Genomic DNA, 22,477 nt, shown 5'->3' on the forward strand with positions numbered 1-22,477 from the left:
ATACTATTAAAAAGGAATTGAAGTCTCAATTGTTATAAACATGTAAAACTTTATTTAAATAAAATTGAAAGTAATCATGTAAGTATACATAAATTTTACTGAATAATAATACGATTCTAATAATAATACGATAATTTCTTTAATTGAACAAACAATTATCCAATCATTTACATTAGAAAAGTAATTATCATTATCATTCATTATATTCGTCATATTTCTAGGAAAAATACCTGTGCGACGTAAAAATAAACACCCGGTTATAACATTTTAGTTGTTTCAGATAAAACCAGGAAAAACAAGAAAGAAAATAAAAACGACATCACATGGTGAATAGAATGGAAATTGCGAAAGTGTATATTTACACATGATAAGCCGAAAAGTGATTTGTATCAGATGCAGCGCGGTTCGACTCTGTTGCTTTTGTTCGGAGAACGGGTCGGGGAACAAGGTCACGCAGGTAAAATGGCAGTCGCCGAACGGAGTTCAGCCGTGTTTCAATCATAAGCTCGCGGTTTCGGAAATTACAGGAGCAACCGGGTGAAGAAGAAGAATGGAACGTGCTCGAAAAATTAGTTTCGAAAGCAAAGTCTAGCGAGTGTCGTTGTCGCGTCTCGCAATAATATACACCGGCTTCTTGTCGTGTTTCCCCTCGACCAATCTGGTTAGCTACTCTGAGAGTCTCGAGTCGCCGTGGCAAACGCGATTCACGCTCTCGCATCTCATAGATCACGCGAGATCCTCTTTGGGTGTCGGGTTGGAAATTATCTGAAGGCAATCGATCGAGCACGACGAAGCTTTCGAGTTACGGTTCCACGTTACGAATCGAAGAGAATTCGGCTTGGTGCGGTGGTCGTAGTCGAAGCCGGATCAACTCTCAAAAACAGTCGTCGACGAAGAAGAGATCGGTTCGATTTTTTCGGAATTGAAGAAATTTCAATCCAGCAGATTCCCTTGCAACTTTTACACTTTCATCGGCGGGTACACGGTGAAAAGAAAAAAAAAAAAAAGAAAGAGATCCGACGATGTGACGTAACTGCGCGGCATGATAATAGATACGAACGTAAACCACCTGCGTCCACGATCAGATAAACGGACCGAATTCGAGTTCGGCAAGCAGAAAGAACACGTCCGACAAAGAATTTAGTGTTTGACCTTCGCTGAGAAATCCTGTCGGCAGCAACAATGAAAATGGAGGTAAGTTTAGTGTACACGCGTATGAATAAGAAATCGAGCGTGAAAGAGCAAAATCTTACTGTCATATTATCGTACTACGTATCTTGCTATCAAAACGTACTATTTATATCGCTGGTCGTATAAGTATTAGGACACCTGTTCGTTACATTCATTGGGACAGTCTAACAAATTGTACTTCATTTAGTACTTATTGTAAACCTTTATTGTAATATTTATAAAAATGTAACTGGAAAATAAGAATAGTGAAATATCAGAAAATGTTCTAATACTTATGGCCGGTAGTGTACGTGAGAATCAACGGTGTAGAATTGACCTTTTTCTATTGTGTCAGAACAGATTAACATCTGACGCGTAGATCCTATTGTATCGATATTTTTCTATGGTAGAAGTTACTATACGAATTGATCAACACAGCGGTACTTTTAAACGACGATCGAGCAGGGAAACGTCAATGGGATTCCCGATTTCTCTCGCGAGCGCTGATATATACGACTCATTACCGATCGCAAAGTGTCGCTTATTCCAAATGAGTCAATGAATTAATTGTTCGAGAAAGTATCTTGGAAAAGATGTCACGATACTCGATGTCGTTTAGTCGGGCAATTTTAACAGAATCGTTCCATGTCGCTCGAAAGCGGTTTATCCAAATGAAAAATGCGTGAATTCACACGTGTCAACGTGTTGTTCTCGAAAGACTGGTTGGACGACTATTCAAATCAGCTCGTACGCGATTTTTGAACGTGAGTAGCTCGATTCACGCTTTCTCACTGGAAAGTCGATTTTCTTCATTCGGATAACTTAAATGTGATATCGGTTCGATATCATCCAATCTGTAAAATATTTTAATAGTATAATTAAATTCAAAGCTGTTATTCTATTCAGGTTTGTTTAGATTGAAATATCCTTGGTTACTCATGGAACAGAGTAACAGAAAAATTTAGCCTAATCTTTTTATTCTTATTTTCATGTTTCTTTTTTTAGTGTTTTTTTTTTTTATATTTATAAAGAAATATTCATATATCGAATTAAGCAATAAAGTTGATAGCATAAATGTAACCATTTGAGATAAGGTAGAACAATAGTAATTACAAACTATTCATTAAGCGAGTGTTAAAATAGAATTCAATTCAATTCTTTCGTCATTTCATTATTTCTCTTCTCTATTTTCTTTATTCTTTACTCTTTCATTATTTTTCATTTTATACGTTCTTAAGATTACGTAGTACTGAATTCTACGAGAAGTTTTTAATGTTTTTATTATGACATTTTACCAACTATTGAAATATTTCAGATGTTTCTAACGCGTTATCGGATATCGTGAAAGAAGCTTTCAGTCGAGGACGGTGGTTAACACCAGTGACGAGATTGTGGACAAATGTAATTCAAATGCAAACTGTCGAGAGATAGTTGGCAACTCGCGGTTGCACTTGCACGCGTTCACGGAGGAACCGGTATCGTGCATCTTTCGACGTGCATATATAATGGTATGGCTCACGAAAGTATTTGTACACTTATTGCAAAAATCCTTTATGTGTATGCATTACACGAGTTATATAAAACATTTTAAAATTTCATGAGTACTTTAATAAGACACAATTGGCATGAAACCAAAAGTATAATTATATTTGTAAAATTTGGAGCAGATCTGGTATAATATGAGGATCACAAAAAAAAAGACATGATAAGTACATTTCTGTTGGCTTCCTGATTTTTAGCGTTACTTTATGATTAGACAGTATGACTCTAATGACATACAATGGCAATAAAAAGTATTTATACGTACCTTCTTTCTAATGAAACTTCTTTTTTGTCGACTTTTATATATATATTTCATCATATTTTTTTAGTCATACGATACTACTAGTAAACGATGCAAAATTTTAAATACTTGGACTTAATTAATTATTATGTAAAATAATAATGAATATAATGGTGTACAATGCTTTTTGTTAAATTGGAAATTCAAATAAAAACAACTTGACAGGTTCGAAGATATAGATATGTAAGTCTTTTAAAAATAGAAGATAAGCTGATGGAGTTTTGTAGAAACTAAAAGTATAATTATTAAAACAAGCATTATTTCAATACTACGATGAGTAATGCTTTGGAAGAACACATGTTTAACTTCAGAACCGAACAGAAGGATAAAAAATGTAGATATTTTTGTCCTGTAGTATGTCGTATTTAATAATGATTAAATTTCTACCAGTGTTCGAATACTTTCGTGAGCTATTGTATGCACGATTTTTTACACGCGACGAATCATGTAGCCCGCGATCGAACACGAGACAAGAACATTCCACGTTGTTCCCGTAAATTGGCCGCGCTTTGAATGCTTATTAATTTCCGCGGGGCGTAATTATCACGCACGAGAAGTATCGTACGGTGTCCGTTGCGTTTCTCAACGGCATCGATGCTGTTTAATTTAATTACATATAAGGTATGTGGGTCGTCGTTGGACGTAGCACGGTTAGTCTCGTTTCTAAAGATCGACAGATGTTTGAACGTCAGGTATATGAAAAATTGAAACAGCTGTTGCGCTTTCAGCGATCTTGATGATAATACCATTAATACTATTCGAGAAACGCGATGGTGCAACGCGATGCATTTGTTCTCTGTCGCATGTCGTTCACATTTTTGAAGTCTATTCAGCGTTAGAAACTTTCAGAATTTTGTAGGTTTACATACGCATACGTGTACGGTGTATATTAGCGAGAGTACATAAGAAGTGTATAACGACGATTATCAGATATTCTGAGATTTACGCTGACGATCGTAGAATGAAAAATATCCTTTAATCTACAATTCAAGAGAACTCTACAAATTGATTTCCTAACTAAAAATTTCGCAGCGATAAATCATAGGAGCAATCGTCAGCAGACGCTTAAGTTAATTATGTATTCCGAATGAGAATCACGGAGTCAGTAGGGTCAGTGAGAGATTTTCACCAGCAAAATAAGATCCGCGTATGCCAACAATTTATTAACAGGTTATCCTCGATCTTGTATCGACCTCGAAATTTATTATCCTTCGACGAAATCGAGCGTGCATCAGCAGAGAGGAATTTTAAGTCGGCCAATCGATACGGATGAAAACGACGACGGGGGGTTACGTCGCCGAGAAGGAAGGAGAGGCAGGAAGATGATCGGTGGCCCATTTTTTTAGAAAGGAAACAGGCACGGGTTACAGTTAAGCAGCCGTGTTAGCCGCCGCTGTTCAGTTTTCAATGAGCAGCATTCCAGACGGCCGGCCAAGCTACAGCTGCTCACCTGGAAACCCTTCAACAAACTCGTTTCAGTAATATTCGGTTCCTACGCGGAAGTGCGGGCGAAACACCTGAGCGAGTTTGCTTCCTTCTGCGAGCCGCGAAAGAGCCGACCCTCTATCCTTCCGTTCTCGGACAGAAGGACATGGCAATAAGTCGCGCGTAATCCGCAGCAAGAGCTAGATTCGAAGGATCTGGCCGATCGCGACGATCCAGTGATTGATTGACCAAGTTCCATTATCCCGGAGGCTCGGATGAAACTGTGAAATCGTACGTTACGACCGACGAAAAGGTTCCTTTCGTTTCTAATTGCGAGCGCGTGTTTTCCCTTGCGATCTGCATTCAAAGAGATCGTTCCTCCACTCGTGGGATCTGTCAAAATGATAAAAACGATGGAGGGAAATTCTCTAAATTTCTAGAATGAAACACTGGCTTTGATTTTTGTCTACTGTTTGAATGATCGTTCATGGATTGATTTAATCTCTTGACAGTGTGATGAAATGACGAAGAATTTGAAATGAACGATTTTGAGACACCCTCCCAATTTTTCTATTGGAAATAAATATTAATAATCGGGTTACGTGTGACGATTAACATTGTTACGGTTTTTATACATTTATAGGAAATTCAAAGGTACAAGAGCACATAGAATGCACATGAAAAATATGTAAAAATATCCAAAGTGTATATTATTATATCTAGTTTGTAAGCGAAAGAAATCTTCGCGCGTTTCTTCACGTGCGTTCATAAAAATATAAATTTACATAAACATCCGCAGTTTAATGATATGTCGCTCAGATCTGAAATTTATAATACTGTATTGTTGCCTAAGATTTTCTTATAGTGTACCGTGAATGAATCTAAAACAATATACGATAATCGCTATATTACATCTGTGCCTTTTTTTCTAAAGGTAATTATTTGTAGTACTAAGCGAAATTCCGATATGTCATAAAGAGAAATCTACAATATAAATTGTACACATATAACTTTCTGTTATATCAAATATGATATCTTTAGATATATGGATATTGTTATCGCCGCATTATCGAGGTGTCTGAGTCATAGAAAATGGTCATCAAAGTAACATCCGTTTCGCGTTGTCATCGAACGATCTGTCGATCGGCAACAAAATCGACCTTGGCTTCGATCCGAGGATCTCCATTTAAAGGGTTACGATGTTTCCAATTAAAATCCACGTCCACCCATAAAAATCGATTGTAAACGAGTAGATGAAGCTTTTGTTTCATGGTGGCCGCAGTGTAGAATCAAAGGGCAGTTATCGGTCGCGATACCAATTGATAAAATCTGGTTAAGTATAGTTAGATAAAGTATTGAATTCCTCAGGCGTAAGCCGCAACAAAATCGTTAGACTATTCGCATTGTTTCGCATTATCGTCGAACATCGCGAGATTCAGTAAGCTGGAAAAGCGATTCTGGTTTTATAACGCGTTAAATAACATGGGAAAGAACTAGGTAATACAGTGCCACGCGTTGTACATTGATGACGATTTGATTAAGGAATTGATTAACGAACACGAGAAATGTGTTTTCTACTTTTTCTTATTTAGCCGAGTGAAGTGAGTGTAAAAAAAGGAAGATGCTGAATAAGGAAAAACGTTCGCTTGTTTTTCTTTCATTCTTTTTAATGAAAGTATAAAACGTGTCTGAAACATACACGTTGTTGTTGAAATGTGATTTTACAAAACTACGGATTGTCGATCTACAGTGATTTTGTTCTTTATAAAATCACTGTATGCGTAATAAAATAATATAACGTGATAAAATTGATCTTGGAAAGTCAACGGGTTCGTGCAATTTTATATTTCTGTGAACGTAATTAAGAAGGTGGAATTTAAATAAAGATTACGAATACTTTGCATATCTTATAGATCTTTGTATATGATATCCATTCTGTGCATTTTTGAGACACTAAATTTTCCATAAATACATAAAAATCCGTAGTCTAACAATAATAAATTAAAACTCATAATTATCAAAGTTTATGGAACTGTATTGTTATACGCGAGCTCTTTAATTTCAGCATACTTAGTATCTAGAATAATGAGAGAGATAACAATTTTTCTAAACTGCTAATCCAAGCAACAATATCTAAGATTAGCCGTTATATCATTGAATCGTGTATCTAATTCTAATCTATAGACTACACATACTTACGCGGAAATTTATTTCACCCACTAAGTATTATAAAGATTAATCTACTTTGAATATCTTATATATTATATATTAGTGCATTCTATGCATCTCTATGCTTTTAAAATCCGCAGTCTGCCTCAAGTTTGTTAATTGACGATTTAAATTTATAGCTCGCTGATTCGATTCCACGAAGACCACCGTGTGCACAGCAAATTCTGCTACTAGCCATTAATTTGCCATTGCATGGCACGCTTTGCTAAAATTCACGTACTGTTATTTACAAATTGACAAAAGTGCTTGAATACTTATTCAATATATGTTTAAAGAATTACGAAAGCACGAGTAACGCGGAAACAATAACAGCCCGTTAAATAGCGTACGTAAAAGAAGATCGATCCATTTCGTTCGATGTAGCTTGTGCAAACAAGCCACGTTAGTGGTGCACGTTCGTTCTCGTACAGAAAACCTGATTAGCTTCTCTAAGAGCATACTATAAAAATTTTGATGGATCGTACCGACGAAGTGAAGAGAGCAGAACGGGTTAATCGTATGGCAGTCGTGTTCAACTAGTTTTCTGGAATTCGCTTCCCGTTAGCGAGACGATCGACACGAGGTAGTCTGGAACTTGATTCGTCTCGTGGTTTGTATTCTTTTTTTTTCCTGTTTCTCACTGGCTTTTTCTCGTATCCTTCGCCCGCATGAAAATCGAGGATCGCGACTAGTGCAATAGGAAGGTTCGTAAACCGCGGAGGCGTTCAGAGACCGGTGTTTAAACTGGTCACACGGTTCATGTTGAAATTGGAATCGAGGGTCAGGTTGCGCCATCATTAATTTAACAATCTGAAAACACCGGTTACTATAATTACGCGAGCCTGCATGAATGCAATCGCGTCCGTCGTGAGGTAGAATTAAAGAGAATCCTCGACTGGAAAAATGTGGAAACGCGGAGGATTCCACGATTTGCTCATCCATCAAAGTCTGCCTCGCGCTTGACATTACGGAAACATGCGTCGAATCGAGTCAAATCAACGGAAGAGAGAACAATTTTAAAAAACGCTTTTCGATTTTTTTAGCGATTTTAAACTCTTTGTGATTCTTCGAGTTTCGATCGTGTTCTTATTAGTACGTTGCGCTTCGTTCCGATGAAGATTTTGCGCCTTGATATCATTATTTGCAATAGCGAGATCTTCATTTTTAGGTCCGTCTTGAAAAAGCGAACAAAGGACTAATAAAAACACAATTGAAACTCGAAGAATCACAAATTTATCATTATTCGTCCTTTTAACTTTCGATTTGTAATCTTTCTGCTTTTTCTTTTTATTTGAAAGACACAGTATTTTTTTCTTATCAATTTGTTTTTAATTCTCTATGGTTTCATCTGTAAAAGATGGAATTGAACGTGATACCATTTCGTTGCAGGCGGAGCATAGGTTGGAGCAGCTGAAGAAGGCGACGGACAGAATACAGAAGGAGATCGAAGAGGTCACGGAGAGGGAGCACGAGCTGAGAAACGTGGGTAGCATTAAAACCACGTCCCACGAGACGGTGGATTCCAAGGTATGCTTAAAACTCCACGTATATGTATATACGTGTGTGTTACGTGTACATATGTACATTCGTGTCGACCATGCTCAAGGTCGTTGAACGAAAGAAAGAAAGAGTAAATGCCTACGTAGTCCTTATAGGGACGAAACGCATCGGACGGCTGTGATGTCCGTGAGCGACGAGGACGATTATACACGCACTTACTGATTTAATGATTCATCACGTAACGCACTGTTTCAATCTTGTTACGGACGTGATGGGAATTCATCGATGAAAAATTAGATCTTGCGCCGCAAACTTAGAAGAAATACTGTTTCAATGAAAATTTTTGTTAAAACAAGTTCTACGTTGTAAAAATATTATACAGTGGCTCGCGAAAATATTTGAACATTTACCATAGAACATTTTAGTATGTCCCTCTTACTATTATTTTTATGTACAAACTTTATATACATATATTGTCAGTGTTATATAAAACACTTTGAAATTTCATTAATATTGTAATGACACGACTGTCGTGATTGATAAAATTTATATTAATAAAATTTGAAACAAACTTGGAGATGTATATAGACTTTACGAGATATTTAGTGCAAACATATATTTAGTAAAAAAATTAATATACAACCTGGATATTCATTTTAAACATATAATAAGTGTAAAAAGTGGTTCCACTAGGTATCGAGGCTCATTGTATAGCTATTCAATACTTTAATTGTATTAAATATCTTCGTGATCTCTACGAAATAGATATTTACACCAATACATATAGATATACTGTTGATAGAATTTTAAAATACAGAAAGTAGAAATACTGATAAGCGATCAAAGTTACACATTTGTTTAATGACTTACACAGTTAACCCGAAACGGGTCAATCGTTTCTACCTTTTATCTCCAGAAAATAAAGATAAACCATGATAGAAATTAGTAAGTGACATTTATATACTATTGTACATTATATACTGCAAATGTTTGTGAGTCGAATAAATTCTAATTTTATCATTAATTATACTTGCTAAGTGCCTGAGATGAAATATAGCGAGTTCTTGAAGTAACTTTATATGCAAAATATTCTGTGGACAGAGCAGAGTCAAACAAGTATAACAATTTACTTTTATATTTATAGTGGGTACGTTTAAGCAGAACGGAACTAATGAGGATCGTAAGCCAACGTCATACTCTTTCGTTCGCCAAAATCGTGGCACGCTTTCGATAATGGAAACAGATGCGCGATCGCCAGATTAATAATCTCGGCATGATCGCGCGATTTTCTATACTTTACGCTAATTAATTAGCAGCAGGCGTGCGAAGTAATTGCTACAGGACGCGAGAGTGTGCACATTTATTTCGCAAACAGCAAGTTGCATTCAGTTTTCGTAACGCAGTCAGGCCACGATTTCGATGAAAATATCTTATCTACCGATATGTTAAAGTTAATGCAATGCCATTTTCCGTGAAACAGCCATTTTTTTTGCTCTTGATGTGACTATTGTGTCGTACTGATAATAATGATTTAAAATGTAGCTCTCGTATAATTTGCGCTTGCTAAATAATCTAAAGTGTATTACAAAGGTCGCTATATTTTTGTTCTTAAAGATAATGCGAAGTTATTTTGAATACACTCGTTCTCTATTTGCAAATAGATTGTCGCGTGACTAAATTTTTACAACGTTACCATTACTCCTTCTTTTTTTTAATCAGAATTATCTTCATTTTGAATTGTAACAAATTCAAAACCAATGTAATAACAATTTCCTGCAATAATGTATAACAGGTGCGTCGCATGCCACAAGCTTTGGCCTCGGGAAAATTGAAGAGGACAACGTCCACGCCACAAATTCTGGAAGCAGTCAACCTTACACCGTCTACGCCCACCTTAACGCCAAAGATGACGAATGGAGTCATATCCAGTCGCACCACTCCGACACCTCTGCGTTTTGCAACGGCACCTAGTCAAAAAGGGCTGATGCACAGGTTTCTGGCGACTAGGGGGAAAATATACAAACCAAAATCTGCAGGTAACGACGCGCTAACACCACCCATGGCACCCAGTATCACGCTCAATCCGCTGAGCATCAAGGCTTTCAATAGAAGTCTGGAAATTCAACTCGAACCAGACGATGAGCCCAAGAAACCTCCCGTTAGGAAGGGATACGTCCCTGTGGAAGAAAAAATTCAAAAGGAATTGCATGAGATGAAAGAGCGAGAAAACGAGCTTAGGTAATATGTTTATTTTTAATTTTATTTTACTTTTATAATGGTTAATGTATTCATAGCTATTATTTAAGCTGTTCAGAGGTCAACCCTATAAGTTGAAAAGTACACAAAAATGACGATGTTATAAATATTGTTTTTCATTTTCTTAAAATTAGAATTTAGAATTAGAATTTACTATTATTTACATCATCTTCTTGCGATGGATGAAGTCACTTGTACCTTGACAATTGAATATTAATCGCGTACTTGTATAGTGAAATTAAAAAAGCGAATAGAAAATGGAGTTGATAAATGACAAGTTATGGATATTTTAAATGTTATTTTTTTAAGAACTGTAACTAATATGATTGATAATTTAATGTCATTTTCAATCATACATTATTATCGGATTAAGTGTATTTTTGAGGTAAATTATTATGATTAATAGTAATAATTTATACGTTTTTCATTTCACGGTGTAACAAGCAATTACATACATTTTTAGATTAATGCGATCTCAAATGTTGGCCAAGTCTCAACCAAATCTTTTGGACATTGGAAATGATAACGATTCCGATATCTATGATGGTTCAAGTTCGTTAAGAAGCGGTACCTCGACAAATACTTTAAATGAGGATGAAATAGAAAAAGAAGCTAAAGGAAAACACAAGGTATTGCTAGTTCTTTTAAAAAGTCCGAATATGTTAATTATTATTAATCAAATGTATATAGCATATTTAATATATGTATTTGTCGATGATTAACTATTTGTTTTCATCAAGTATTGGAATGAATTATTACGTATAGATGCGTGTGTTCATATTTTCAAACGATAATGACTTACTAATCTTTATTTAATTCTATAGCCAAATCCACGACGTAGGAGCACTCTCATCGCACAATGGGAAAATTTGATAGCTGCAAAAAAGGAGTCTAATGACAATAACAACGAGAGCGATCTAAATTTTTAAAAAAATTTCACCACCTTGTAAAAAATAAGTAATCAACGTTTATCCTCGTCTTAATATTATTCCTTTTAAGTACTCAAATCATTTAAGTGAATGGTATGAGCCTTAAAGTGTGCTGCAACACTTTTAGTATTTCAAGCACACATATGTATATTTCAGGCTAATATATATTGCTGGTTTTATTCACTTTTTCAGTTTTCAAATTAATTTATTTAATGTTACGATAAATATTTATTCAAAAGTAAAACATTTACCTGATTAAACATATATTATATTTAATGTCTTTTTTGTTTCTTTTTTTTTTAATGTTTTCAGTATTAAGAAAAAAAATTATCGGTAATGAAAAGAAAATTATCTTCCCTTTGTACGGGTCAACAAATATTATTAAGTATTACAAGCATATATTTAATATATCCGCTTGTTAATTGTAATATATATACCTATTATTATATTATATAGACACATAAAAATGACTGAGAATTCCTAATTCTAAAGATTTCCTTTAACATGTGCTATATAATCGTTATTATAGATCATATAAGCAAGATAATATGTATTATGTACTTAATCAATTGTAAAGAATAATTGTATTCAATTTACTTGCGTATGTGATAGTATCGTTCCGATATAGTAATAATAAAAAAATAGTTTGTGCAACTATGTAATTAATAAGATACATATCTCAAAACTTTTTCTTGTATTTTTTTAATTATAAACAAAACACCTAAAATGTATTAAAAATATTCGTTTTGAACCACAATAAATATATAATAAATTTACATTTTTTTATATAGACATATTAAATTGTAAATATAGATAGTTCTTGATGAATGAACAGTAATAAAAAACTTAACATACCTACAATTAGTAGAACCATAACCTGGTCTGTACGTTCATAAGATATAAATAAAAATAGTAATATTTGTATATGTTTATTTATTATAACATATATTTATTAATTCTTTATTTTGTAGATACATCGTAGATAATTATATTTTGTTTGCTATGTCCAAGAATTGACAGAAGTAACTTTTTTATTATTTTTCATAATATTAATTTACAAACAATGAATTACATGTATGGAATACTATACATTAATAAATAACTTCTTTACAGTGTATTATAACATGTAATATAAAATGTATAAAACCTCTGTATTAAATATTTTTCTTATATTGTGAATATCTGTATCAGTATAATTATTGACTTCCGATTGTGAATAATATGCAAGCTTTTCCACGTGTCGTCAAGTAACACGTCGCAGTAATGAATCTTTCAAATGCAAAAAAAGCAATAAATGAAGAAATCGAAATTTCATTATTAATAAATGTCGTTAACAATGAAGGTAAATAAATGATTTTGGAATATACGTATATGTTTATATATCGTATTAGGTTATATTCTCGGTCAATATATTTTGCTATAATCAAATTTTATTTTATATTTTATGTTACTTGTTTCAGGTCATAACCTGCCTATTTGTGTGCAACATATATTAAATGGAAATTATAAAGATATCATAAATAATAAGTTATCTTCAAATCTAATTCAAGAGTTAAATAATAGCAATAATATTTCCAAATTAATACATGACAATATAGAAAAAACAGACTCGCATGATTCTTGGCTATGCACAGGCATAGCCACTTTATTATATTTTATTCAACAGAATTGGACAGGTCCACAAATTGAAAAAGATATTGAATGGCAAAATATTAATGAAGAGAATATACTTAGAAATTTATCGTTACACGATGAATGTAATGCAAATGTTAAAATGTCAGACCTTCTTTACTTTTCTAAGATGATATTCTCAAATGAAATTCTACAAAATGCTTATAAAAGTTGTATATGGTGGTTATTTAGAGCAAATCTTTTACATCAACTTATACTAAATGAAAGTTCCGGTACAATATTTGATGAGACTGAACAGTTGATTCAGAAAATCAATGATTTGCAAATGTTAAAAGAAAATTTGTATTGCGAAACATTGTTTTATATTGAAGCTGCACAATTTTATTTTTATTATAGGAGAATTCAAAATTCAGAAAAATATGTTAAACTTGCTCAAAAAGGAGCGAAATTAAGCTTAAATCTTGAAGGTGCATTAGGTAAACGTACAAAATATCAAGAAGACAAGGCACAACTGTTTTTAGGAATAACTTTAGAAAAGGAACAGTTTCCTTCTAGATATTGTGAAAATTTACCAAAATCTTTGGATTTGAATGATGATATTAGATTAGAACATATTCAATTTTCAACAAATATAGAAAATACACAATTAGGAGCAGTAGAAGAAGCTATTATATTAGCAAAATAGTAAGAATATATTTTACATTTTTGTTATGCTATATTTATAAAGTAAAACTCATATTTTATTTTAAATTTTACTTCTAATAGCATTCAATTACAGTTATCACAACCAAAGGATAAATTAACAGATGAAGAAGTAACGCCTTATTTATCTGTAAGTATTTTTGGCTTTTATATTTTTTATTTTCTTACCAAAGATTATTTTTTAATAGGTTGTGGTAAATAATACAAGAAATTGGTCCTTAAAAATAGCATCTCTATATCATCGGTGTTCTTTAGAATCTGAGGATAAACGAACTGTTGAACGATCAATGATACAAATGGAATATTTAATACATGAACTAAACAAGTCAAAAATCTGTGTTGCAAACAGAATGGACCTATTCTTTGCCAGTGGTCTTAAGCCAGTTTGGGCTTTAGAACAAATGTGGGCACAATTGATGCTAAGTGTTGGCTTAGTAAAGGGTGCTTTGGATATTTTTTTGAAGAGCAAACTATGGGAAGAAGCTATTGCTTGTTACAACATATTAGAGCTAAGACATAAAGTATATATTTTAGTTTATGTAATTTCTTCTTAGCATACGTGAAACAAGTAAATTTATATTTTATTTTTAATTTTAGGCAGCAGAAATTATTCAGCAAGAAATATCTAAAAAACCATCAGTTCAGTTATGGTGTTTATTAGGTGATGCAACTCAAGAACCTAGTTGTTATGAAACAGCATGGGAACTATCTAATAAAAAAAGTAGTCGAGCTCAAAGACATTGGGGATTTTTTTATTTTGCCAAACAAAATGTGCGTACATAGATATAAGCTTGAAAAGTTTTCCCTTTTCTTAGTAATTTAATTAAATACATATATTATTTTTTATTTTTAAGTATGAGGAAGCTATACCACATTTAAAATTATCAGTTGAATTAAATAACATTCAAGAAAATGTTTGGATTAGACTTGGATTTGCTGCTTTACAAGTGGAAGATTGGAAATTGGCAGCAACAGCATATAAACGTTATTGCGCACTAGAGCAAACGGTTTGTATTAATATTTTCAATTATTAATTTGTTATGTAGTAATATATATTAAAGAATTTGGCAATTTAATTATAGACATTCGAGGCTTGGAATAATTTAGCCAAAGCTTATATAAAGCTAGGTGATAAAGTAAAAGCTTGGAAATCTCTTCAAGATGCTTTAAAGTGTAACTATGATCAGTGGCAAGTTTGGGATAATTTAATGGTTGTTAGCATTGACTTAGGACATTTTTCAGAAGTACGAATATATAATATTAATAAAAATAAAATTTAACTCATCCCGAAAATTATATATCTTTTAACGATTTATGTCTTTTACACATTTTTCTAGGTAATTCGATGTTATCATCGTATTTTAGACTTGAAAAATCACCATTTAGATGTTCAAATTCTTGACATACTTACTGATGCTGTATTAAACAATGTTAATGATTCAGATGGAAAGCCTGCACAAAAATTACTTCCAAAAGTTTTAGAATTATTTGGAAGAATTACTTCATTTATACCTAATAATTCTGATGTTTGGAGAATGTATGGACAACTTACTTTTCTTAAAAAAAGTGATATTGATAATGACAAAGCACTACACTATTTACACCAAGCACATCGTATTGCCATATCAGATCCCAAATGGCTTTTACAAGAAGAATCAGTTCAGAAAGTATTACAATTGTGTTGTATGTTAGCAGAAATGTATTTGCAATATGTTTCCAATTGTGAACCTAAGAAAAAAAGAACACTGTTAGCAAGTGCAAAATTATCTCTTCAGGGAATTGTGAAAAAAGTTAAAGATAAAGAATGGAATATTGAAAAGATTTGTATATCTGTAGAAAAAGTTGAAAAATATTTAAATATTGTAATAATTGAATTAGAAAAAATAAAATTGGCAAATTGAAGAATATATTTTATTTTTATTATATGCAAAATGACCGCATTATGTACTAATTTTTACTCGGAAAGTACAAAATTATATTGTAATATTATTGTATGTTAGCATTAATTAATTTTTACGGAAATATAATTTAATAAATTTTGTTCAAAGTATTTTGTGGTTATTTCAAAAAATTACATATAGTCTTATGGAAGTTAAATATTACGTTTGCTCTTATCATTTTTTTTTTCACAGTTTGAATAAATTATAAATTTACATACATTTAGGTTCATGTATATTAAATCATAACTTTACATTGGAAATGTAAACTTTAAGATAGCCAAATTTATGAGCATGTGATAGTATCCATGGTTGTAATCAATCTATAGTCGATTCGTAAAAATTCTACGTTAGGTTAATATCAAACGATGACATGGCAACACTATTTAGTCTTACTTCAATCTCAATCACGAGAACGTAAAAAATCTAAGCAATATAAATAAATTATATAAATTAGTAAAATTTTATAAAAAAAAACCTTATAATATATTAAATATATTTTACATATCAAGAAAGTTAAGTAATTATGGAAGTATTAAAAATTTTTATATAAAAATATATAAAGCCAATGAATTACAAAAACTTTAGAGACTATAAGAATATTCATTTTTTAAAATAAAATTTACTTAACTGTAATTCATTACTTTTTTCAGATGGCATTTGCTGGGAAAGTTGTATTAATAACTGGAGCTAGTTCTGGTATTGGAGCAGCAACTGCTGTACAGTTTTCACAACTTGGTGCATTATTATCATTAACAGGTCGTAATATACACAAATTAAATGAAGTCGCTGAACAGTGCAAGTCTAACAAACCATTAATTGTAACTGGAGAACTAACTAATGAAAGTGATGTTGAAAATATTGTCAAATCCACTATTAAACATTATGGTAAACTGGATGTCCTAATTAATAACGCTGGTATATTAGAAAATGGAGGTATAGAGAACACTTCATTAGAACAATATGACAGGTATAAGTCTATCATTTGTATATCTAACTTAAATCAATAAAATTTAATCTTAATTTTATACAACATATTAAACATGTAAATATTTTAGAGTTTTCAACATAAATGTACGTTCAATATATCATTTAACAATGTTGGCTGTTCCATATCTAGTAGAATCTAAAGGTAATATTGTGAATGTATCAAGTGTAGTTGGAATAAGATCCTTCTCAGGAGTTTTAGCATACAGTATGAGTAAATCAGCAATTGATCAATTCACACGATGTATAGCTCTTGATCTTGCACCAAAACAAGTACGTATGATTTGAAAACTTATTAATTACAATAGCTTTTATATTTAATCTTTAATTTATAGGTGAGGGTTAATGCCGTAAATCCTGGTGTAATAGTAACAAATCTTCATAGAAGTAGTGGATTGTCAGAAGATCAATTAAAAGCATTCTTTGCTAAGAGTAAAGAAACTCATGCACTTGGCAGAACAGGAGAACCTAGCGAGGTTGCAAAAGCAATTACATATTTGGCAAGTGAAGATGCCAGCTTCACTACAGGTGTAACTTTATCTGTTGATGGAGGAAGACATCTCATGTGTCCTCGCTAAATTATATTTTATATATGATGGAAATATTAATTTTATACCTTTTTAATTAAAAATATGATAAGAGTTACATTCAACATTAATATATTGTATTCTTTTTAGAAATATTTCTCATGTTAAAAAAAGTAACGTTTCTCAATAAATAAATAGTTTAAAATTGATTTCTTATTATATAATGCTCACAATGTATTAACCTATACTAATTTACCACATTACTTGCTGACTTATAAATATAGAACTATTAACTACTTGTTTAAATTGTGTTGTAATACCACAATAGAAAAACATAGCAAAATACTTTACTTTAATTATATTAAGACAAAAAATGATTTCAATATTGCTCAAATTGAAATAAGAAGATAATTGAATTTAAACACAAATAGAAGATTTTATTTTATAAATTTGCTTATATTTCTTTCAATGTTGATATTTTTGTTACTAACAAGCTAAAAATAAACAACTTTCAATAATTTATTGTTCTCAGAAGAAATTGTAAGAACTAATTTATGTTACGATAATACGGGAGTAAAAAAAGTTACGCATAGATAACCTGTAACATGCGATAATTATCAGTTTAAACAAAATTAAAAATCCAAGGACAAATTTTCCATAAGTATATTCATAATGTTATATTTAATTCTTATTTTATATAAATATAAAATTATTTATATAACATATTAAATAATTTGTTTTAAAAGTAGTCTATTTCATCAACATGAATCTATACAACACTAAATAGTGTGTAAATATGCCACGTCATATAACGAACGCTTTATCTTCTTTCAAGATAATATATTATGAAGCATTAAAGTAACATTCATTTACGTTACTAGTTACTAGTTACGTTACTAGTCTGACAGTCTGACGCGAAATCAAGATTCGTTATGTCTACCAAAAGCATACCATACTTTTTATCAGGGTCGGTAGTCAGGGGGTTTGGCAGAGGTTCCAAAGCCTTAGGGATACCTACAGGTAACACTCAACAGTTTCATTTTTTGTTTGATAGATTCGAAAATTTTGAAATTAATCAGAAACAATTTAAAATTACGTTAATGTTGCAGAGAATAGTTTAGAATTGTATGCAATTGAAAAACGTAATCGCTTTATTGTATACATATTTATTGGCGGGAATATATGAAATATGTTAAAAAAGTTATTTAATATTATGTATTGTATTAATCGCTATTTTATTTTGTGTTTTATTCGATATTTTAAGCGCTTTTTATTAAGAAATATTTTGATTTAAAAACTTGCGAAAGTTAAACTAATTATATTGTATAAATAAAAGAAAAAATAATTTTTTCCAGTAATATTTTGTTGATATTGTATGTAGTTATAAAATTATTTTTCTATAGCAAATCTTGAAGACAAGGTAGTAAATAATTTACCTGGTGATCTTAGTACTGGAATTTATTATGGATGGGCTTCTATAGACGGACAAACTTATAAAATGGTTGCCAGTATTGGATGGAATCCGTTTTATAAAAACGAAAAAAAGACGGTGGTACGAATGTAAATTATAATTAATTGAATACTTGATAACATGAAAATTTGAAACCATTTTTTAATAATATATCATTGCTGTAGGAAATACATTTAATGCATAAATTTGAGAACGATTTTTATGGGAAACAAATTAAAGCTGTTTTTACGGGATATGTACGACCAGAAAAAGATTTTACTTCTGAAGGTAAATAGTAACTATATCAAAATTTGTCCCATCTTTATCATATTAATCATTATCATTTCAGAGGAATTAATTCGAGCGATAAAAGATGATATTACAATTGCCGAAGAACAATTACAGAAATCAGATATGGCGGTTTATGAAGATAATTCATTCTTTAAGGAATAATCTGATTATATAAGAGTACTATAATCATAATTTGTACCGCAAATGATATGATCATGTTATGGCAATATTTCCTCACTATATACAGAAATAATATTAACTCATACTTTGCTATAGTTCATAATTTACTCTAATTAGGGATAATGTCTATAATATAAATAGCTTTAATTATTAATTTCATATTATATATATGTATAACTTGCATTATATAATTTCTATTATTTTTAATATACATACAATTATATATATAACTAAATTAAAAATATAATTCATAAGTAATTAATATTAACTATGTTGAAGTAGTATCTGATGGTGATGAAGTTGGTGGTGGAGGTGGAGGTGGTGGTATAGGTATCCATGGCAATTTCATTCGAATAGGAACTTCTGACGCTTGTGGTAGCCAAGACATATTTGCAGCTTGAAATCTTACATTTGTAGATGAATTTGGATGATATTGTGGTGTTATGTATCCTGGATGAACTCTTGGACATGTAGTGAAAGGAATTCTAGGATTTAGATATGTTGAGCTACTATCTTTACTATAGTAATTGTGTGAGCCATAAAAGTTTTGATTAAGACCACTAACATTATGGTTCACATATTGCACAGGTTGCAATGAACACATTCCATGTCCATAAGGTTCACTATTAATTTGGTAGGATTGAGGCCATAAATTCTGAGAATGATTTTCAGTTTGCATAGAAGGAAATCGTCTATCTCTTCGTGCATAAAATCCTTTTCTTTGATTCTGCATACTTCTACTCCACGGATGATTGGATTGCCATCCAATAGCAGGTTCTAAAATTATAAATGTTAATAGAAAATATAAATGTTAACAAATAAAAAGATATAAATATTACATAAGAAACTTACTAGAAATACGCTTTCGTTTAGACGGATTTTCAGCTTCATTAACATTATTTACTTGTTTTGCTTTTAGTTGTTCATAATAAGCACGTTCTTCCTCGTCATCTGAAAATTCTGGAGGATCATCTGCATTTGCATCAATACCCCTGATTCTGTAATAACCATAAATTGCTTACTATATGTTTAATTTCTTATAAATTAATGTAATAAATATAAATAAGAATAGTATGTATAATTATATACATATTTAAATATATAAACTTACTTTAATAATTCATGTAGAAATACTAAAGAAGTATATTCCGTATTTGGACAGTAATAAACAGTCATTCCTGCTGTAATGTTATATTCTTTTATGTGCTCAGAACTATTGAATCGCACACAATAATGAGGTTCATTCACTTGTCCAAAAACATCAAATATTTTTCCTAATGTCCTTTGCCCTTTCTCAATAAATAAAACTGTATCTAAGTTCAATGTCGGTTTGCCAGATTTTGGTTTTACAACTACTAGTTGTTCAACCATCCATGCAACCTATAATTTAATATTATCTTACGGAGATATTATCCTATTTTCAAGATTATTCATATATGTATTAATTTAATATTTATAAATACCTCTCCTAATGGATCACATAATACTTCAGGTACACTAATTTTTAAGTCTTCAATAGGAGGTAAATCATCTAATTCAGTTCTCATTTCATTATTCTTTTTTCTTTTTACATTATTTTCCTTGCCTTTCCTAAATGTACAAGAAATTGCTTTAAAATTTCATATAAAATTAATTTAATGTATAAAAATTGACAAAAATGAATAACATACTTCCTTGAACTATCATCACTATCTGAATCATCTGATTCAACTATTACTGAAGAATCACTGCTACTAGTAGAATCATCGCTATCGCTTTCTTCACTTGACGATACTTCTTTATTTTGCCTATAAGTTTGCATCTGTACTTCTTTTAAAAATTGACTTTGATTGCTATCATTTTTTGTTTCATCAGTATTAAATTCTGTTTCTGAATCTGAATTGCCATATTCTATAGCAATACTAGTAAGAGAAGATACTTTATCACTTTCTGTTAAAAAGGAAACATAAATTTCAATTGTTAATTTCATATTAAAATTATTTATAATTTTGATTATAATAATAAATATATCCCTATATCCTTACTTTGAACCAGAGATACTGTATTTATTTCACGTATGACACAAATATCATCATCACATTTTTGTTCCAAGTTTTCAAATGTTACATCTTTATTTGTATTCTGATTTTTGTCAGTATCGTTAATAAGTATTTCATTTTGTTTAGTATTTGGCAGCATGACTGATTTGTTTTGTTTGATTTGTTCATTCATGTCATCTTTCTTATTAGAATTTTGTTTAATTTCAGCATTATCAGTTATAATTACCTCGCAGTCATTTGTAAATTGACTTGTCTCATTAACATTGATTTGTGTAGCTTTTTTGTACATTGAATAGTCTTCAACAATTACTTTGTTTGGAACACAACTACTTTCTTCAACATTTGATATAAGCTCCATAAATCCATTATTTGAATTTCTGTTTTCTATTACTTTTTCTATCATAACCTCTTCTGCATTCATCATAATTTTACTTTAAATTGCAAGTTATGATTAATAACAATAAGCAGACTTCACTTTAAGATGTATTATAACCAATAGTAAATACGCAAGAAAATATATTTCTCGTACAAAATTTCATAAACTTCACATAAATATATTTATTTCCATCAACCGCGTATACCTAACACCACGTGTTTCGTATTAACCCTTTAACCTATGACTTACGTTCAAGAATTTTAAGCCGAAAACATAAACAAGCTCTAGCCATTCACACGACTTGTTAGTACATAGCCGAATTACTATTGGAGAATATACCAAAACCGAATTATAGAGAACGAAGACAATTATCTTCCGAAGATACGCCAGAGAGAGTGCACGCGAAGCATTGGACTCATTTTCCAAAACACATTAACCCAACAGCATCAAAATTAAGATCTTCGAAACCTTGTAGAGTTCGCCAAAAAAATAAAAAACGTAGAGAAACAACGTGAGAGTGTAAGAAGTGCAAAGTTCCCTTACATCTACCAGAATGTTTCGAATTGTGTTCATACCATTGCAGATTATTAATTTTGTATTACTGATTTTTGTATAAATAAACTTTTTGTAGTACTTGCATCTACCACAATTATTGCATCAGATTGTAATTACTTATCAAATATTCCACAAATATTTATAACTTTACGAGGGCGTCGCCGCTAACATTTATATTTGGCCTGATCATCGTACTACGGGCTATGCCCGTAGTATTTATATTTGGCCCGATCATCGTACTACGAGCTATGCCCGTAATATTTACGTTTGGCCCGATCATCTACTACGGGCTATGCCCGTAGTTGTAGGTTAAGGAGTTAAGATGCTACTGTACTGTAGTGTAAGTACTGATGTACAGTACATATATATATAGGTAAACATATTATAGTATGACGATTATATATTTTTAAAAATAATTATTTTTATTGTAATAAAATATTTAATATTGTTTTATATTTTTAAATTTATCT

At 31.4% G+C, this 22,477-nt stretch overlaps 5 protein-coding genes and 1 long non-coding RNA gene across 14 annotated transcripts; 4 read left to right on the top strand and 2 right to left on the bottom strand.

Moving 5' to 3' along the window:
* The first annotated feature begins 408 nt into the window (after positions 1 to 408).
* On the top strand, positions 409 to 12,019 carry Mdu (mitotic spindle positioning protein meduse). 9 transcript variants are annotated; one of them, XM_072002059.1, is made up of 6 exons: positions 409 to 1,194; positions 2,486 to 2,678; positions 8,036 to 8,173; positions 9,939 to 10,384; positions 10,866 to 11,031; positions 11,227 to 12,019. In XM_072002059.1, the coding sequence occupies exons 2-6, from the start codon at positions 2,676 to 2,678 to the stop codon at positions 11,329 to 11,331; spliced, it is 858 nt and encodes a 285-aa protein (XP_071858160.1). In that variant the 5' UTR covers positions 409 to 1,194; positions 2,486 to 2,675; the 3' UTR covers positions 11,332 to 12,019. The 9 variants fall into 9 exon arrangements, with proteins under 9 accessions (XP_071858160.1, XP_071858159.1, XP_071858158.1 ...); XM_072002058.1 differs by lacking the exon at positions 2,486 to 2,678 and having other exon boundaries at positions 410 to 1,194; XM_072002057.1 differs by lacking the exons at positions 409 to 1,194; positions 2,486 to 2,678 and adding an exon at positions 3,593 to 3,634.
* Positions 12,020 to 12,331: 312 nt separating this feature from the next.
* On the top strand, positions 12,332 to 15,567 carry LOC139986607 (tetratricopeptide repeat protein 27-like). The gene is made up of 8 exons (XM_072002045.1): positions 12,332 to 12,673; positions 12,792 to 13,647; positions 13,729 to 13,795; positions 13,854 to 14,186; positions 14,263 to 14,436; positions 14,520 to 14,672; positions 14,748 to 14,909; positions 15,003 to 15,567. Exons 1-8 carry the CDS (start codon positions 12,595 to 12,597, stop codon positions 15,564 to 15,566), a joined length of 2,388 nt encoding a protein of 795 aa, XP_071858146.1. The 5' UTR covers positions 12,332 to 12,594; the 3' UTR covers position 15,567.
* On the bottom strand, positions 15,206 to 16,010 carry LOC139986619 (uncharacterized). The gene is made up of 2 exons (XR_011799687.1): positions 15,824 to 16,010; positions 15,206 to 15,393 (listed from the first exon to the last, which is right to left on the bottom strand). It is a non-coding gene; the product is annotated as an uncharacterized lncRNA (long non-coding RNA).
* A 7-nt stretch (positions 16,011 to 16,017) lies between these two features.
* Positions 16,018 to 17,323, top strand: LOC139986617 (3-oxoacyl-[acyl-carrier-protein] reductase FabG-like). The gene is made up of 4 exons (XM_072002067.1): positions 16,018 to 16,116; positions 16,254 to 16,572; positions 16,661 to 16,862; positions 16,925 to 17,323. The coding sequence occupies exons 2-4, from the start codon at positions 16,256 to 16,258 to the stop codon at positions 17,165 to 17,167; spliced, it is 762 nt and encodes a 253-aa protein (XP_071858168.1). The 5' UTR covers positions 16,018 to 16,116; positions 16,254 to 16,255; the 3' UTR covers positions 17,168 to 17,323.
* A 499-nt stretch (positions 17,324 to 17,822) lies between these two features.
* Rfk (Riboflavin kinase) lies at positions 17,823 to 20,111 on the top strand. Its single transcript, XM_072002066.1, has 5 exons — positions 17,823 to 18,136; positions 18,520 to 18,668; positions 18,752 to 18,854; positions 18,916 to 19,811; positions 19,957 to 20,111. Exons 1-4 carry the CDS (start codon positions 18,049 to 18,051, stop codon positions 19,017 to 19,019), a joined length of 444 nt encoding a protein of 147 aa, XP_071858167.1. The 5' UTR covers positions 17,823 to 18,048; the 3' UTR covers positions 19,020 to 19,811; positions 19,957 to 20,111.
* Positions 18,709 to 21,500, bottom strand: LOC139986610 (uncharacterized). The gene is made up of 6 exons (XM_072002049.1): positions 21,062 to 21,500; positions 20,708 to 20,966; positions 20,501 to 20,627; positions 20,149 to 20,417; positions 19,890 to 20,035; positions 18,709 to 19,814 (listed from the first exon to the last, which is right to left on the bottom strand). Exons 1-6 carry the CDS (start codon positions 21,498 to 21,500, stop codon positions 19,306 to 19,308), a joined length of 1,749 nt encoding a protein of 582 aa, XP_071858150.1. The 3' UTR covers positions 18,709 to 19,305.
* Positions 21,501 to 22,477: the final 977 nt, after the last annotated feature.

The sequence above is a fragment of the Bombus fervidus genome, chromosome 4, assembly GCF_041682495.2.
Source record: "Bombus fervidus isolate BK054 chromosome 4, iyBomFerv1, whole genome shotgun sequence".
Classification (NCBI taxonomy): domain Eukaryota; kingdom Metazoa; phylum Arthropoda; class Insecta; order Hymenoptera; family Apidae; genus Bombus; species Bombus fervidus.